The sequence below is a fragment of the Sciurus vulgaris genome, assembly GCF_902686455.1.
Source record: "Sciurus vulgaris genome assembly, chromosome: 19".
Classification (NCBI taxonomy): Eukaryota; Metazoa; Chordata; class Mammalia; order Rodentia; family Sciuridae; genus Sciurus; species Sciurus vulgaris.
In genome coordinates this window covers 21,290,349-21,307,461 of record NC_136480.1, presented here as the reverse complement: position 1 = coordinate 21,307,461, position 17,113 = coordinate 21,290,349, and the positions used below count along the sequence as shown (strand labels likewise).

The window sequence follows — 17,113 nt, the reverse complement described above, 5'->3', positions numbered from 1 at the left end:
GAAACAGTGTGTTTGAAGATGTTCAGGTCATGGGTCATGGGGGAAGCGCAGAGCAAAGCATCAGTGAGACACCACCACACAGCAAGACCCCAGGCACGGACAGGCCCTGGGGGCGGTGAGGACGTGAGCAGCGGCTCAGTCACTGCTGCTGGCAATGCAGACTGGTCCAGCCAGCCCGGAAGAGTGTGGGACGTGGGGCAGTGCTGTACCACATGAGCAGCAGACCTCACCCCAAGAAGCTGCCACGTGTCCCCCAAAAGCCCACACACAAACCTGTAAGGCAGCTGTATCCGTAAGCACCCTGATTTTGAAGAAAGCAAGATGTCCTGGAGCAGGGGGGCAGGTGGGTAAACCGTGGTGAACGGGGACTGTGGAAAATCATGCACTGCTGAGAAGAAATGAGCTATCAAGCCCACAAAGACGGGCAGGAGCCTTCAATGCCTTCCAAGACGTCAAAGCAGAAAAAGGCCACCAACCGTAGGATTCCAAATACATAGAAAAGACAACTGTGGAGACAAAGCATCGGTGGTCGCCAGGGTCGCGGGAGGGGCAGACATGAGAACGTGGGCACAGAGGGGTTTTCAGGCAGTTGGACTAGCCTCTGTGACCCTGTGAGGGGGCACACCTGTCATCATATGCTTGTCCAAAGCCAGAGGACGTGTAAAACCAAGAGCGAACCCTGGGGCTGGGCAGTAGCTCAGTGGCGGAGCGCGTGCCTTGCACACGTGAGCACTGGATTCCATCCTCGGCACCACGTGAAAATAAACAGAGATCTTTAGTCTTTTAGAGAGTGAACCCTGAAGGAAGCTCTGGACTGTGCGTGACAGCAGGCCGTCGTGGGCTCCTGAGCTGGCGTGGGATGTGGACGAGGCAGGAGAGCGGGCGCGTGGGGTGGCGCACAAGGGACACCCCTGTGCCATCTGCTCCATTTTGCTGTGAACCCAGAAGTACTTTGCAAACTAGAGCTCACTGAAGAACACACGGAGGCGACTCACTTCCGTCCTGCAAGTGCTTCTCACCAACCGGCCTCGGTGAGAGGCATCCTGCTCCCACGCCTGCACCGCGGACTCCGCCAGGCTCCTGGGGAGGACACCTGAGAAACGAGGAGGGCCCTGGACTCAGGGACGCACTGGAAGCACAGCCCTAGTGTCGGATCAGAGCCCTAAGTGCTCCCATGGCTGGTGTCCTTGCACACGGACACCCACTCGGGGAAAAGCAGAGGGACTGGCAGGTGCAAGCCAGCAGCCACCTAGGGCTCGCCTTGTGGAGAAGGGACTGCAGGTGCCACAAACCCAGAATGTCAATAAGGGCTGGGGTGCCGCTCTGTGGTAGAGGCCAGCCTAGCATGGGAAGCCCTCACTCTATCCCAGCCCTGGGAAAAAACTCACCGAACCCCAAGAATAAGACACACGAAAACTCAGTCACACCGAGGCAGAGCATAATGAAATGGGTCAATAGCAGAAAAAAAGCCCAATGTATTATACACCAAGGAACAAGGCAAGGCTGGAGGACTTTTCACAGGAAACAACACAGACAAGAAGGTAATGGCATAATCTTCCAAGTACTGTGAGAGAAAAACACTGTTGCCTAGGGTCAGGAGGCTGAAGCAGGAGGATGGCAAGTTTAAAGCCAGACTCAGCAACCTAGTGAGACCCTGGCTCTAAATAAAAAGTAAAAAAGAGCTGGGGATGTGGCTCAGTGGTTAAGCACCCCTGGGTTCAATCATGGTACCAAAATAAATAAATAAAGTACAGAAGAAAGCTCTAGTGGACATGGAGGGACAGGTTTGGCAGGTGCCTCCCACTGAGCACAACAAAGCCCTGAACATGGTACAGAGGGAAACATTAAATGACACTGAAAAAGGGTAAAGCCCAGCCAGGGACCTTGGGGTTCAAGGTACAATGTCATAGTGAATTCTCTAGGTTTCCTTTTGGTCTCATGTCTCCTAGACGTGGTACTGGAGAAATTGGCAACCCAGAAATGCCCATGAGCAGAGACCAAAAAAGTCTGCTTCCTCCAGCCAAGGGTTCATAAAAGGAAAAGTTCAGCAAGTTGAAAAGCTCCTAGACATATCCACGGTGGCCAAACACACCGGCAAAACTGTGATCCCACTGTGCCCCAACCATTAAGGCCAGGCAGAGGGCTTAGACATCTACTTCCAGCAGGCAGGGTGGATTAACAAACAACAGTGAAAATCATGATCCCACAAAAGGCTATCTACAGAACACACACTCCAAAAACCATGTGGTAGGTGGAAAGGAAAAGGATGGGGAAAGTTTCATCATGTGAATAATAACTCCCTCCAAAAAAAGTTAAAAAAAAGTAAAAGTGGCAACATCAATCTCAGATAAGGTAGACTTCAGGGCAAAGTTCACAGAGACCAAGAAGAATGATGCACAACTGTGAAAAGATCCACCTATTAGGAGAACATGAGATTCTAAACACATATGCACCAAACAACAGCACCTGAAAATACACAAAGCAAAACCTGACAGACATGAAAGGAAAACAAGCAATCTATAATGATAGCCCAGGATTTCAACATTCCACTCTCAGAGACAGACAAAATCAGCAAAGATACGTAAGAAATGAGTCACGAAACCAGCCAACAGGATCAGATAGCCATATACAGGACTTGAACGGAACACACATTTTTTTTCCGGAGCTCATGTAACATTCATGAAGACAGACTGCATACTAGATAATAAACAAATCTCTATAACTGCCTTTCACCACGTGACCTTCACTCCGGCATAACTGTTGCACTGTTTCTTTTTTAGTCCAAAAATTGATTTATCGCCTTCCACTGCAAAATCATTGCATGCTATAATTCTGTTCAGCACGCTGCTTCAAAGTAAACTGAGCAGCGACGTATTCACCAGTGACACAAGGATGCACGTTTGTCTTCTCACACACCATGAGCTGTGAACTTGGAATTCTTAGCACATGTGCACGACACTGTATTTCCAAAAGCTGGCTTGCACAGCTTGATTAGAGCCTGCAGTACTAACCGTGGACACATCACATGAGGGGCACTGAGAGTGGAGCATCAGACAACAAAACCAGCAACCACAGTGCAGAATCTTCAGGCACAAGATTACATTTTCTATGTCCACACTTCACAACACGGTGCTAAGTTTTCTCAAGTGTAGCATTGTAACTATCACGCGCAAATCAATAACAGCTAATGTGTTTTTTTCAGGTTGGAAAAACGTTTGCTAAACTTTCATGAAGAAACAATGTGCATTGATTTGGACTATTCATTTTTAAGGTATATTTGTGAGTATTCTGTGCACCCTAATCTTACACCAAAGACAGTTTGATAATAAATAATTTTAAGTAATGCCAGTGCAATTTAAAAAAAATTACACACCTCCCTTTTTTGTGAAAAAAATTTTGGCATAAAATCAGGGATGATTATGTGGTGAGATTTGGAAGTTTAAAAGAAATAAATAACAAAAACAACAGGAAAATTTCCAAATGCTTGAAAATTACACAATATTCGTATGGATTGAAAAGGAAAGATCAGAGGAAATTTAAATATATGAATGAAAATACAACATATTAAAATATGTCAGATGCAGGTAAAGCATTGCTGAGAGGAAAATTTACAGCAGCAAATGTTTACACCAGAACAGAGGAGAGGTCTCAGATCCATGATCTAAATTCCTACATTAAAACCCTAGGAAAAAAGAGAAATGCAAACCCAAAAGCAAGGAGAAGGAAGGAGGAAACAAAGATAAGAGCAGAGTCCTTGAAATCAGGGACAGAAAAATAATAGAGAAAAATCAATGAAGCAAAAAAAAAAAAAAAAAGAAACAAAAGGAGAGAGAAGAAGAGAGAGAGAGAGAGGAGATGGGAGAGAGAGAAGAGGAGAGAGAGAGAAGAGAGGAGAGAGAGAAGAGAGGAGAGAGAGGCTTTCGGGCACGCAGAAGCTGCAGGTGCTCCTAACCAGAGGACCGACACCACAGGAAGGTCACAGGACCCCAGCAGGAGCGCAGGGCACCAGAAGGGACGAAGACCAACAGGAGGAGCGAACAGCACTGGGAATGGCAGCCACATGGGCAAACGCAAGAATCTCATCATTTAAAAACCTCTGAAAGACAATGGATGGTTTAAACAAAAACAGTAACAATGTAGCGTGGGTTTCATAACAGACAAAAGAAACACGTGACAAGGACAGCAGGAAGGTCGGGGGCAGGAAAGGAGAGGGTGTCACCGCCAGGTCTCATCCAGGAGGCGGACGGTCACCGTCACCTGCAGGTGTGCCCTACACCGAAATCAAACCCTGTCGGAGCAGATTCACAGCTGCGCAGCCAGCAGTGAAACTGAAAAGAAATCCAAGTAATAGTGAATTAATCTGACAGAAAGCATAAAAATAGGGAAAGGGAACAAAGAGCAGGCAAGACAAGTGGAAAACAAATAGCAAGACGCTAAACGTAAGTCTTACTGTGCCAGTGTTCACGTCAAATGCAAAGTCTACACACCCAGCGGACTCCTGGGAGTTAGACTGGATAAACAGCAAGGCCCGGCATAATGCTTTCTACAAGAACGCACTTGAACTTGAAGCACAGACATGGTAAAAAAATAGAGGACGCAATACTTTTCTTTCTATGTACTATGTAAAAACTTTCAACTATTTACTGAGCACTTATTATTTTCCAGAAAGACTGTTAAAGGAGCAAGAGAATTGTGATAATTCACTAAAACCCACACATCGTGGACTCACAAAAACTCAGGCACATACCCTGAAATTCCAGACTGAGGTCATAAACAAAATTAGAAGTGATTTTGATCCTTTCCTGTGTTTCATGAGCATATCCTACAATAAAATAGGATTTAATGTTAAAGGAATGGAAAAAGATACACTCGCAAAAGAAAACTGGAGAGACTATGTTAATGTCACATTAAGCGACTTTCAGAACAAAGAACATGACCAGGAATAAAGAAGGCCCATCAGCAACAAGTCGGCTCACCAAGAGGATATAATAAATCCAAACATTGTTGCTCCTGATCACAGAGCCCCAAAATACATGGGGCAAAAATAGTTACAGATGTAAAGAGAAAGAGATGTGGAATTATAGTCAGAGAAAGGACAAATAGAGAGAAAATCAGTAAGAACCCAGAAGATCTTAATGCAATCAACCAACTTTACCTGGTTGACATTCACAGAACATTCCTCCCAAGCACAACACAGCACACGTTCTTTTCAAGTGCACATGGAGTGTTACCAAGATAACTCATGTTCCGGGCCATCAAAAGAGTCTCAATAAGTTTACCAGAATTGAAGTCAACTACGTATATTCTCGGATACAATGGAATCAAATCAGAAATGATGAATTCCCAGAGCTCTGTGAATCCCCACGTACTTACAAACTAAACAACCCATCTCTGCACAAACCATGCACCAAAAGAGGAATCAAAGGGGACATTAGAAAGTACCCCGAAATGGACGAATTGGAGACACACATATCAAGTCAAGCGGGTTTGCATGAAGAGTTCTCAGAGGACAACTCTAAGACGATGGTGTAAGAAAGACCTCGAATCAGTGAACTCAGCTCCCACAGCGGGAAACTGGAAAGCAGCAGCCTACTGGACTCACAGAGAAGAAAGAAAGAAGGAGCAGAACAGAACACATGGAAAGATAACAGCAAGAGCAGTCAGAAAAACAGTACCGAAAAATCAATGACAACAAAATATGATCCTTTGAGATTAAAAATAATAAAGTTATAGCTAGATTGCACAAAGAAAAACCAAGAAGACAAAAATGGCTAATAACAGAATTGAGATGGGTGATGCAAATACAGTTTCTCTAGAAACGTAGGAGAATACAAAGGGATGTTATTAACAATGTCATCCAATAAGTTGGCAAAATGAGTAACAGGGAAAATTCCTTGAAAGACACAGACCACCTGAGTTTACTTAGAAACAGCTATCGCAGCTATATATTTATAAAAGAAATGGAATGTAGTTTAAAAACCTTCTCCCAAAGAAAACTCCAAGCTCAGATGGTATCACTGGTGAATTCCACCAGACATTTAAGGAAAAAATGATTCCAATTCTACAGAGATGCAAAACATTTGAAAAGGAGAAAATACTTCCCTGTTAGGTTAGTCTTTACCCGGCAACAAAAACCAGACAAAGCAACCCAAGAAAAGAAAATCAAAGATCAATAACCCTCACAAATGTAAATAAACAAATTCTAAACAAAATTTCATCAAGTATAATACAAGAATTTCTAAAAGTGATAAAACTTTGTGGCTAAGTGGGATTTATCTCAAAAATTCACGTTGGCTTAACCTGTGAAAGTTCATCAATATAATTAAGAATTTACCAAACCAAAAATGTAAATCTAAAAGATCAACTGATGCAGAGAACATCTGTGAAAATCCAACATTCACTCCTAATTAAAAAAAAAAACTCTCAGCAAAGTAGGAATAGAAGGGAACATGTTTATCTACAGGCATCTATAAAAACCTATAGTTAATATAACACTTAATGGTGAAGGACTGGATGCTTTGCCTTTGATACAAAGGAAGAGACCAATGCAGTCTGCTTTCATCACTTCTATGTAGAACTGTATCGGAGGTGCTAGCCAATGGAATAAGGCAAGAAAAGAAATTAAAAGGCATCCAAATTGGGAAAGAAGTAAAACTGTCTTCAGTCACAGACAACATGATCATCTATGTAGAAAATTGATGGAATTAAAAAAAGCTATTATGATAGGCATGCTGTGAAAAATTTCAAAAAAGATCAATATTCAAAAATCAACTCTATTTTTCTATGCTACCAATAGACAATTGGAAAGTGAAATTTCTTAAATTACCATTTAGAATAGTATAAAATGTGAAATGCTTATAAATTTCACAATGTATAAGAATTGAACATTGATAGTACAAAACTAGTTAGAGAAATTAAAGAAGATCCAAGTAAATAGAGTGATACACCTTGGTTGTGTGTAGGAGGATGCAGTAGAATGTCATTCTCCTCAAATTGATCTTTACTAATCCCAGTTTTGTTTTTTTTTTTCAGAATTTGATAACTGGATTCTAAAACACATTTAAATACTAATGACTTAAAAGAGCCAAATCCAATGGGAAAAGATCAAAATTGGAGGAATAAAACCTTTTGATTTTAAGGCTCATTATAAAGCCACAATAACCAACACAAGTGTAGCATCAAGATAGACAAATAGAAAAAACTGCATAGAAAAGAGTCTAAAAATAGATCAACACATACATGGAATCATTTTTGACACAGGTATAAAGGCAACTGAATAAACAATGTTTTTTTTTTTTTTTTTTTTTTTTTTTTTTTAACAAAGAGAACTGAAACAATTGGATATCCACGTGGGAAAAAAATGGCAACCTTCAATCTATATCTCATACCATTTATAAGAACTAACTAAACATGAAAATATAATTAAATGCAAAATATATATCTCAAACAATAAAACTGGGGGAAGAAAGTCTTTGTGACTCTGGTTTAAGCCAGAATCAACAAAAGCATGATTCATATCATAATCCATGTAGACAAACTAGACCTCATCAAAATTAAAATCTTTTGCCTTTTCAAAAGACACTATTAAAGAACAAAAACCCACATATCAAGAGCAAAAATATGCAAGTGGCATATCTGAAAAAGAACTTGTTTCTAGGACACAGAAAGAACTCTCAAAATTCAATAAGAAAATGAATGGTCTGGGGTTGGGGATATAGCTCAGTTGGCAGAGTGCTTGCCTCACATGCACAAGGCCCTCGGTTCAATCCCCAGCACCACCACACACACACACACACACACACACACAAAGGGGGGGAGAGAGAGAAAAGAAATGACCTATTAAAAAATATGGACAGAAAATTTGAACAGATAAATCTGCAAAGCAGATACCCAGATGGAAATCTAGATGCCAATAGCATTAGGAAAAAAATGTTCAACACGATCAGTCCCTCTGTCCAACTTAGGAGAATTTTATCCCCAGCTAAACTATCAATCATGTGTGAAGGTAAAGCAAGGCATTTTCAGGTGAGTAAAACACTAAAATGCTTACCTTTCTCAGGAAGCTGCTAGTGTACTAGCAATGTGGGAAATGAAACAAAAGAACCCAAGAAGAAGAAGACCAGGTGGGTGGCAGGGAAGGGGAGCGCTGGCCTAAGGAGTGAAGAAAGGTGTGCTCTGGGAGGAAGTGCCCAGGCGGCAGCCCTCTGTGAGGGTTAGTGTTCATGTCACACTACCGCTTTCCCTTCAGTTACGTGTTCCTCAACACAATCCCTGTGTGTTTATGGAGAATTTAGACTCTGGGTCAGACTAGTGGACTTTCACCTTATGTGCTGACACTCTCTGCCACATGACCTGGAACTATGTCATTCCAGCTCTATGACTTGAGCTACCTCATCTCTAAAATGCAACTACAGCATTTTGTAGGCACGAGTTAGATAATGTATGCAAAATACCTTAGTGCATTACTGAACCTTAAAAAAAAGTTAGCTCTTGCAATGGATGCACTGAGAGATGAAGCTATTTGCAGAACAAGAATTCCTTAATCCCGTTTTAGTTACCTTTTTTTGGTCACTGTGACCAAAAGACCTGCTGAGAACCATTTTAGGGGAGGAAAAGATTTTAGAGGGTTCACAGTTTCAGAGGTTTCAGTTTGTAGATGGCTGACTCCATGGCTCTGGGCCCAGGTGAGGCAGAACATCGTGGCGGAAGGGCACGGAGGAGGAAAGCAGGCATGGATGGCAACAGGGAGCAGAGACTGTTCCTCCCCCAGGTCCCAATATAGATCATATATACCCCAGAGGCAGCCCCTAAGGACCACCCCTCCAGCCACACCCCACCTGCCTGCAGTTACACCCAGTCAACCCCTATCAGGGGGTTAAGTCACTGACCGGGTTAGGGCTCTCGTAACCCCATCATTTCACCTCTAAACCTTCTTGCATTGACTCACACGTGAGCTTCTGGGGGACTCCTCGCATCTTAACCACAACGCCCCCCTTCCCAAGGACGCTGGGGCATCAAAGCACAACAGTATGCTGAAGGCCACCTGGTTCTCACGGCCACGCGGCCAGGTGTGACAGTCCAGGAGCCAGCCTGGAGAAAGAAAGAAGAAATCCAGCCTGAAGGGCCTCGTTCACTCAGCAGACACGACCAGCTTCAACCACCATTTAATAAGGACGCTCCCGGCGACCACAGAGGCGACTTCACTTGGCACAAGGGTTTTGTTTTTTACGATTCCCTGTTTTCTTAGAACATTCACAGAACTCGGCGACTATCGGCACCACCTAATCTAGGACACCAACACGTACCATACCATAATCGGCCCCTGTCCAGTCCCTCCCGACCACCGGGAAACACCAGCCTGCGTTCCGTCTCTGTGGCTTTGCCTATGGTGGGCGTTTCCTACAGATGGATTCAGACAGGATGTGGTTTCTGTTTCTGGCTTTTTCCTTGCGCATCATGTTTTCCGGGTGCATCTGCTGGAGCATCACCAGCCAGGACCCCCTTCTGTGGGTCACTGCCATTATCCTGTGAATGAATGACATGGTACGGCCGTGTGGCCTTTGTCCCCCGTCCTCTTTGCTCACTGTGAGCCGTTCTTCTTTATTCGTCCCTTGGTGGGTTCTTGCACCGCTTCTTTCTCCTGGTCTCGAGGCATCTTGCTGCCAGGCACAATGGCTGCAGGTGATCGTGAGGATTTGCCTGTCCTGGGTTGGTCCCTAGGGATGCACCCTGGCTTAGGAGACAACTCTGTGCTTCACTTTCTGAGGGGCTGCCAGACTCTTTCCAAAGCAGCTGATCCACTGGGCGCCCACCACTCCCACGCAGTGTCCCAGTTCCTCCACGGCAGGGCCACCATTTGCTCCTGTCTGTTTGACAACAGGCCCTTATTGTTTGCAGATGGTTTTGCGCTTTCTGTATTGATCCATGATGCCAACCTTGTACTTCCTGGCCATTGGTGTATCTTTTTGGAGAAATGTCTACTTAAATCTTTTGCCCATCTAAAAAACTGGGTTGTTTGCATTCGTATTACTGAGTTAAGAGTCCTCATGTGTTTTGGATACAGACTGTCCGTCAGCTACACGATCTGAAGACATTTTCTTCCCTCCTGTGGGCTGTGTATTCACTTTGTCAATGGCATCCAGCGAAGCACAAACTTCTAAAGATGTCATGAATTCCATTTATCTTTTTCTTTTGTCACCTCTCCTTTTGGGTCAGATCTAAGAACAATTGCTTAGCTTACAGTCATAAAGATGAACTACCATGTTTTCTACTGAGATTTTTTAACTTTTAGCTTATCGTTGATTATGAATCAATTTTTACATGTAACATGAGGCAGGGGTCCAACTGCATTTCTTTGCAGATGGAGAAAACCAAGTGTTAAAAAGCGTTCATGAGACCATTCCTGACTTCCATGAAGGGTGACGACATGCCATGTGCACACATGTAAAGGCGTCCTTCCGCCATTCAACCACTACAGCAGCAAGAACACGACTCTGAGATAGGAATTGATTATTTTTCTTCCTCTGTTTTCCCCTTTCCTTCCAAAAATTCAAGCACAAAGTATGCTCTTGGTTTCCTAGCCCAGGAGGGATGTATGACAAGGTACTTCCGGGCTTACATTTTCCGAAACACCTTAATCCACAAATTCCCAGAGCAACTGGCTAATTGCATTGTCCAGAAGAACAAGAAAGAACTGGATTATCACCCTCTTCCAGGGAGAGTCCTTGGAGACAAATGTGGAGGAAGAAGAAAGGGCACTGTGAGCAGGACCTGCACCTGCTTCCTGGACACAGTCCTCAGGGCGACGCTGTGGGCATGTCTGCAGTCACCAGCACCTCACCCCAGCCTCTCATTCTCGAGTCCTGTCACCCTCAGTGGCTGAGGTCAGAAGCACGGTGGCAACCAGGAGCCAATGCCAGATGAGATGTCCCCACCAGCACCTGCTGTCTGGAATGCCCAGGTACCACGGGCACCTGCCTGGCAGCAGCACATGATGAAGACACAGGCGGCCATAGCAAAGCAGCACCAAGGGGACTTTTTTTCCCCTACCAGCAAGATAAAATGGCAAGTCACAGTCAGATTAGGTTTCTAGGACACAGGTGTATTCTTACACTCTTGGTTTTATGGACTTGCATTCATTCTTGCCATGCGAATATGAGAATCTGACACACACAGGGTAGGAAGGTGAGGCTGGGCTGGTGGCAGGGGACACAAACCCATCAAGCCACCAGCAGCCAAGGCATTTATAGTCTGTCAAAGAGCAATCATGGTTCCCGTTTGTAACATGCCACCCGAGTGCGCACATAGTGCTCTACTCTTTGTAAGCAGATCTCATTTAACCCATAATGTCCCATCATCCCAAATGTGGAACACACATAAAAACTTGAATATAACATGCAGTGTATAATGTAATGATATAACAATAAAACAATAGTATAATAACATAAGTAATATTAATTGCTATATATATAAGCTCTAGATTATGATTTCCAACCTTATTTCAATGCACCTCTGTCAATTTCATTGAAACACTGCAGCAGTGAACCCTCAGGACTTAATGGGTTCACTGTATCTCCCTCACTAGAGGCCTCTGAGATTCAGAGGTTCAGAGTAGGCAAAGGACTTTCCCAAGGACTCACAGTTAGTAACTGGTGGGACTTGAGTATGAATCAAGGTAAACCTGACTCCAGAGCCTGTTTCCATTCTTGAAAACATTCTTTGAGTCTCTTTTGGGGAGGGCCAACCTGAGGGCCCTCCTCTGGTAATAGCACCCACTGGTCTCAGACGTTGGCTCATATTTTCTAAGAGCCGGGTTGCAGTTAAGCACGTCAGCCTTCTCTAACCCAGAGTTCACTGTGCTCACTGGCAGAGACGAGGCTGGACAGGAGACAACGGCCACCATGGCTCTGTGGTCCCAGGACCTATGGCCTTGGCTGTACCCATCAAGGCCAGCCTGCCAGCTGACCCCTGGACGGTCAGGATTTCGCTTATGAGCCACACCATCTGCATGTGCATCAAAGAGCTGACAACTGATCGGGGAGAAATCCCAACTTTAAATCTATGTGCAAAAGGGAAAGATGGGTTATTAGCAAAATGGAAAAAAAAATTTTTTTTTTAATAGGGGAAATCTCCCAGAGCTGCTCTGCTCTGCTCTGCAGGCTCTTGACTTTGTGCTTGAAAGCATGAGAAAGTCCTGCTGGAAACTTCCAAGAACCAGCAGAAGGAAACTCAGTGGATTCTGGCCAGTGACATGCTAATGGCTTTTTCTTATGTATTGATCGACTGAGCAAATGTGGAGCATGAAAGATGCAGGCACATAAATGCTGTGAGACAGCCAGCATTTTCTACGCTGCTTCTGGTATTTGATTCTGTGCAAATGATTAAACGGAATCTCAAATCCCAACTAGAAGCACACGGGGCCACAGGTGGCAATAGAAAACCCAGACATTTAAAGGGTAAGGACCTAATGGCTCTTCTTTGGTGCCTTTTCTGAAGACTAAATCTCTCCCCATCTGGGGTACATGACCATCTCCCTTCCATGTCCTCCTGGACAAACTGAACCGCAGAACCCAAGACCCCCAGGAATGACGCAAATGGGAACGTTGAGATTCTGAGAGGTGAAGGGGCTTGTTGAGGACACGGGCTCACTACAAGACGTGATCTCAGAAGTGTGACCAGGTGTGGGAGGTACTGACGGAGAGCAGGAAGTGAGAGCCCACCCCCAGGCCCTCCGGTCTCTCTCTGTAAAGTCTACACGTCAGACTTGGCCATTTTGAAACAGCCTTCCCTCTCAAAAGTGGCTGACTGTGTGCGCATGAGCATCTGCTGTCTGCTTGTTTGTTGTCTTTAAAAACTCAATGGCTTGCTCTCATCAAGAGGCAGCGTTTGTGGTGGTGGCCAGGGAGGGCTCTGAAGTCAGGCTTTTTGCCTGGTGAGCCCAGCTCTGATGCTGATTGGGGGCAAAAGCCTGAAAAATTGAACCCTTCTGAGCAAAGCAGAGGGCGTGAGAGCGTGGCCCACGCAGGACGGCGGCGATGCTCAGATCCAGGTTGAGTATTCCCCACAGCGCCCGGGACACAGCAAGTCTCAGTAGTTGGAAGCTGTGGTTCATGCTCCAGAAAGCACCCAGAGATGGTACCCACCTGCATTACAGGAAGGCAGAGGTAGCCCAAGTGCTGAGGCCGGACATGGCAGGCTCTTCTCCAGGACCACCTTTGGCTTGAAAGAAAGGCATCGAGAACCATTTTCCACTTCCCTGTGCTAAGTGTGGTAGCCAGCCCTCTGAGCTTGTTATACCACAGGGCTTCTAGAAAGCTCTTCTGAGAGGGGCTGACTTAGCACACTTACTCTTTGCCTCTTCTCCTTTCCGTGTGGAATGCAGAAGTAATGGCTAGATTGTCTGCAGCCTACTTTGATTGTGAGAGAAGACTTTCAGAGACTCAGTCCTTAAGCTAATAAATCAATGCCAGCAACCACTGACCTCCACAGTTCTTGTTTCATGAGGAAAAGAAACTCGTTTACTCCTTTTGCTAGGATGGAAATGCAATTCCTAACCAAAACACCCTCCAAAATGTATGTCTCGTTTCTGTCAGCATATATTTGTATGTCTGCTTGGTCAGCCATTTGCCCTATCCACTCCACGGTGGGGTTCCTGAGGCAGATGCGTCAGACTTTTGCAAAAATTTCCAAACAGTTCTCAAAGGCCAAGTTACCCAAGGGGCAGACAACAGCTTAGCAGCTCTAGTGTCACAAAGGAGCTTGTGAGAAATACAGAGCATTCAGGATGATTCTGGACCTTTGGAATCAGCAGTTTCATGTTAACAGAGTCCCTCGTGATTTCCAGCACACACTGAAGCTCTGGATAGCCCTCCAGGCTCTGTCCCCAGAATAATTTGCCCCAAACACAGCTCTAGCAACATTGCTCTCCTCAAAAACCTTCAATAGCTCCTTCTTATCTATAGACTAAAGTTTAGACTCCACTTAGCCTGACCTCCAAGGCCATCTGCGATCCTGCGTGGTCTTAGAAATGCCCGTCAAGGTGTCTGTCACGCATGTATTATTGGGGAGGCAAGAGAAGATTTTCTGTATAAAAGAAAAATGAGTAACTGAGAAACACCACGTTCCTTCATCTGGCTGTACCACGCTAGGCACTGGTGAAATAGTGGAATCAAAAACACAAAAACAGAAAAACAGACATGGTCCCCTGCCTTCAGGGGGCTTAGAGACTTGCAAGGGGGACAGGATTTTGGAGAAGTAAAAACACATGACAAATTGTAAGAGCTATCAAGGAAGTGAACAGACTGCAGAGGTGCAGAGTGACCCAGGCTGGTCAGAAAGAGGACACTGAGCTAGGGAACCGCGTGTAGCGCGACCAGCGCGCACAAAGCCTGGCAGGGCGGATTTGGAGTGTCCGAGGGTCAGAACAAGGGGCTGCTGGCTCAGGCTTGCCCAGCAAATGGATACCCAGGGAGGAAAGTACATAGGGTTCACTTAAGAGAAGAGGCCGAATGTCTCTCCCGGACGTCTGTCCGTCTTCAGCGTGCCCAATGATGTAACTCGGCAGGCATGCTGCAGCGTAGCCAGGGAGAGCCCTGGAAATCCGACCCAGCGAGATCGGCACCCCAGCTCTGCTGCTTCTGGGCTCTGCACCGCCCCCGCCCTCCGATGTCCCTTCGTCAGGGATAAGGAGGGGTTCAGAATGGAGTCAACTCCGTAGTTACTGCTGGGGGGACGCTTGGCAAGCGCCCGGCACGCTGCCACCCAAGCAGGGCTCACCGGAGTCCCAGCGGGCTTAGGATTCCCATGAGTGTCACTACCGTTGGTTCTCACCAGCTTTCCGAGGGTAGCTCGCCCCCATGCTCCTGCCCCCAGGCCTTCCCGACCCCGCGGTGCCGGACGGCCTCCCCCGCTCACGCCCCGGTGACCCCGGCGCGCCGCCGCCAGACCCCCGTTACCTGGGGCCAACCGCGACTTGTCGCCACCTTGCGTCCTGGGCCCTGCCTCCCTCCCGGCCACCTCCCGGCCCGCGGCTGTCGCAGCGGCGCCCCCAGCCCGGCCGGGCCCGGGCGGCGCGGGATGCCTCGGCGGGGCTGGCGGCGGCCGCGCGGCGCGCTCCGGCGCAGGGGAGGGGGCTCGGCGGCGGCGGCGGCGGCGGGCCCGGCGGGGGGCAGAGCCAGAGGCGCGGCGGCGGCGGCGGCGGCGGCGGCGGAGTGAGGAGCATGCGGGGGGCTGCGGGCGGCGGCGCGGGCCGGTCCGCAGCGGCGGCCGCGGCGCCCGGGGCGCGGGGAGTGGCCGGGGCCTCCTGCGCGCACCATTGCTGAGATGATGGCGGCGGCGGCGTGGCGGCGCGGGGAGCCGGAGCGGGGCCGGCCGGGCGCCGGCTGAGCCCCGGGCCCGGGAGGCGCCAGGGCCGCGCGGCGGCGGCGGCGGAGCGCGGGGGCGGGCGGCGGCCTGCGGGGCGGCGAGGCCGGGGCGGCCCGGGCGCGGAGACCGCGATGGCGAACGCGAGCGAGCCGGGCGGTGGCGGCGGCGAAGCGGCCGCGCTGGGCCTGAAGCTGGCCACGCTCAGCCTGCTGCTGTGCGTGAGCCTGGCGGGCAACGTGCTGTTCGCGCTGCTCATCGTGCGGGAGCGCAGCCTGCACCGCGCCCCGTACTACCTGCTGCTCGACCTGTGCCTGGCCGACGGGCTGCGCGCGCTCGCCTGCCTCCCGGCCGTCATGCTGGCGGCGCGGCGGGCGGCGGCCGCCACGGGGGCGCCGCCGGGCGCGCTGGGCTGCAAGCTGCTCGCCTTCCTGGCCGCGCTCTTCTGCTTCCACGCCGCCTTCCTGCTGCTCGGCGTGGGCGTCACCCGCTACCTGGCCATCGCGCACCACCGCTTCTACGCCGAGCGCCTGGCCGGCTGGCCGTGCGCCGCCATGCTGGTGTGCGCCGCCTGGGCGCTGGCGCTGGCCGCGGCCTTCCCGCCGGTGCTGGACGGCGGCGGCGGCGGCGACGACGAGGACGCACCGTGCGCCCTGGAGCAGCGGCCCGACGGCGCCCCCGGCGCGCTGGGCTTCCTGCTGCTGCTGGCCGTGGTGGTGGGCGCCACGCACCTCGTCTACCTCCGCCTGCTCTTCTTCATCCACGACCGCCGCAAGATGCGGCCCGCGCGTCTCGTGCCCGCGGTCAGCCACGACTGGACCTTCCACGGCCCCGGCGCCACGGGCCAGGCGGCCGCCAACTGGACGGCGGGCTTCGGCCGCGGGCCCACGCCGCCCGCGCTGGTGGGCATCCGGCCCGCGGGGCCCGGCCGCGGCGCGCGCCGCCTGCTCGTGCTGGAGGAGTTCAAGACCGAGAAGAGGCTGTGCAAGATGTTCTACGCCGTCACGCTGCTCTTCCTGCTGCTCTGGGGGCCCTACGTGGTGGCCAGCTACCTGCGGGTGCTGGTGCGGCCCGGCGCCGTCCCGCAGGCCTACCTGACGGCCTCGGTGTGGCTGACCTTCGCGCAGGCGGGCATCAACCCAGTGGTGTGCTTCCTCTTCAACAGGGAGCTGAGGGACTGCTTCAGGGCCCAGTTCCCCTGCTGTCAGAGCCCCCAGACCGCGCCGGCCACGCTCCCCTGCGACTTGAAGGGCATCGGCTTGTGAGGGGCTCCCCGCCGCCACACCCCCAAGCCCCCAGCGTACCCTATGGCTTGGACAGTGACCTCGCTTCTCCCCGTCCTGTCCCCTTTTCGATTTTATAAGCTGCCTTCAAAGCGACTCTCAAAGTGGACGCACACTCGGAGTGGACGGACTCCAGCTTGGAGGCCGGGAGGGGCAACTCCGCACACTAGTCCTCCTCGATACCTCTCATCCCGGGGTGGCCCTGCAGTCTTTTTGTACTGGTTCTGCCTTTTCTCCCACGTGGTTTTTTTTTTTTTTTTTTTTTTTTTTTTCTTTTTAATAAAGGCTGATTTTCTTCATGCAGAGTTTCCTAAAGACCACGGCCAGTTTTGTACAGAAGCTATTTTTGACACCCTCAAGCGGCATCGCATAGTGCAGTGAGTAGAGAGCTGGGGGCTTCGCGGGTCAGCTTCCTCTGCGGCCTTCAGATGGACGCAGGAGGAAGGGGAAAGCGTCCTACGTGCTGTCTG

The 17,113-nt window shown here is 49.0% G+C and overlaps 2 protein-coding genes across 2 annotated transcripts in view; one reads left to right on the top strand and one right to left on the bottom strand.

The window, feature by feature from the left end:
• The window catches only part of EIF4E3 (eukaryotic translation initiation factor 4E family member 3), a 59,508-nt gene extending 43,711 nt beyond the window's left edge, over positions 1-15,797 (bottom strand). The window contains exon 1 of the mRNA XM_079122644.1: positions 15,657-15,797. The gene's annotated coding sequence lies outside the window, so the exon portion shown is untranslated. The remainder of the gene's footprint in view (positions 1-15,656) is intronic.
• GPR27 (G protein-coupled receptor 27) lies at positions 15,447-16,625 on the top strand (the record flags this gene model as incomplete). Its single annotated transcript, XM_079122643.1, has 1 exon — positions 15,447-16,625. The coding sequence occupies exon 1, from the start codon at positions 15,495-15,497 to the stop codon at positions 16,623-16,625; it is 1,131 nt and encodes a 376-aa protein (XP_078978769.1). The 5' UTR covers positions 15,447-15,494.
• Positions 16,626-17,113: the final 488 nt, after the last annotated feature.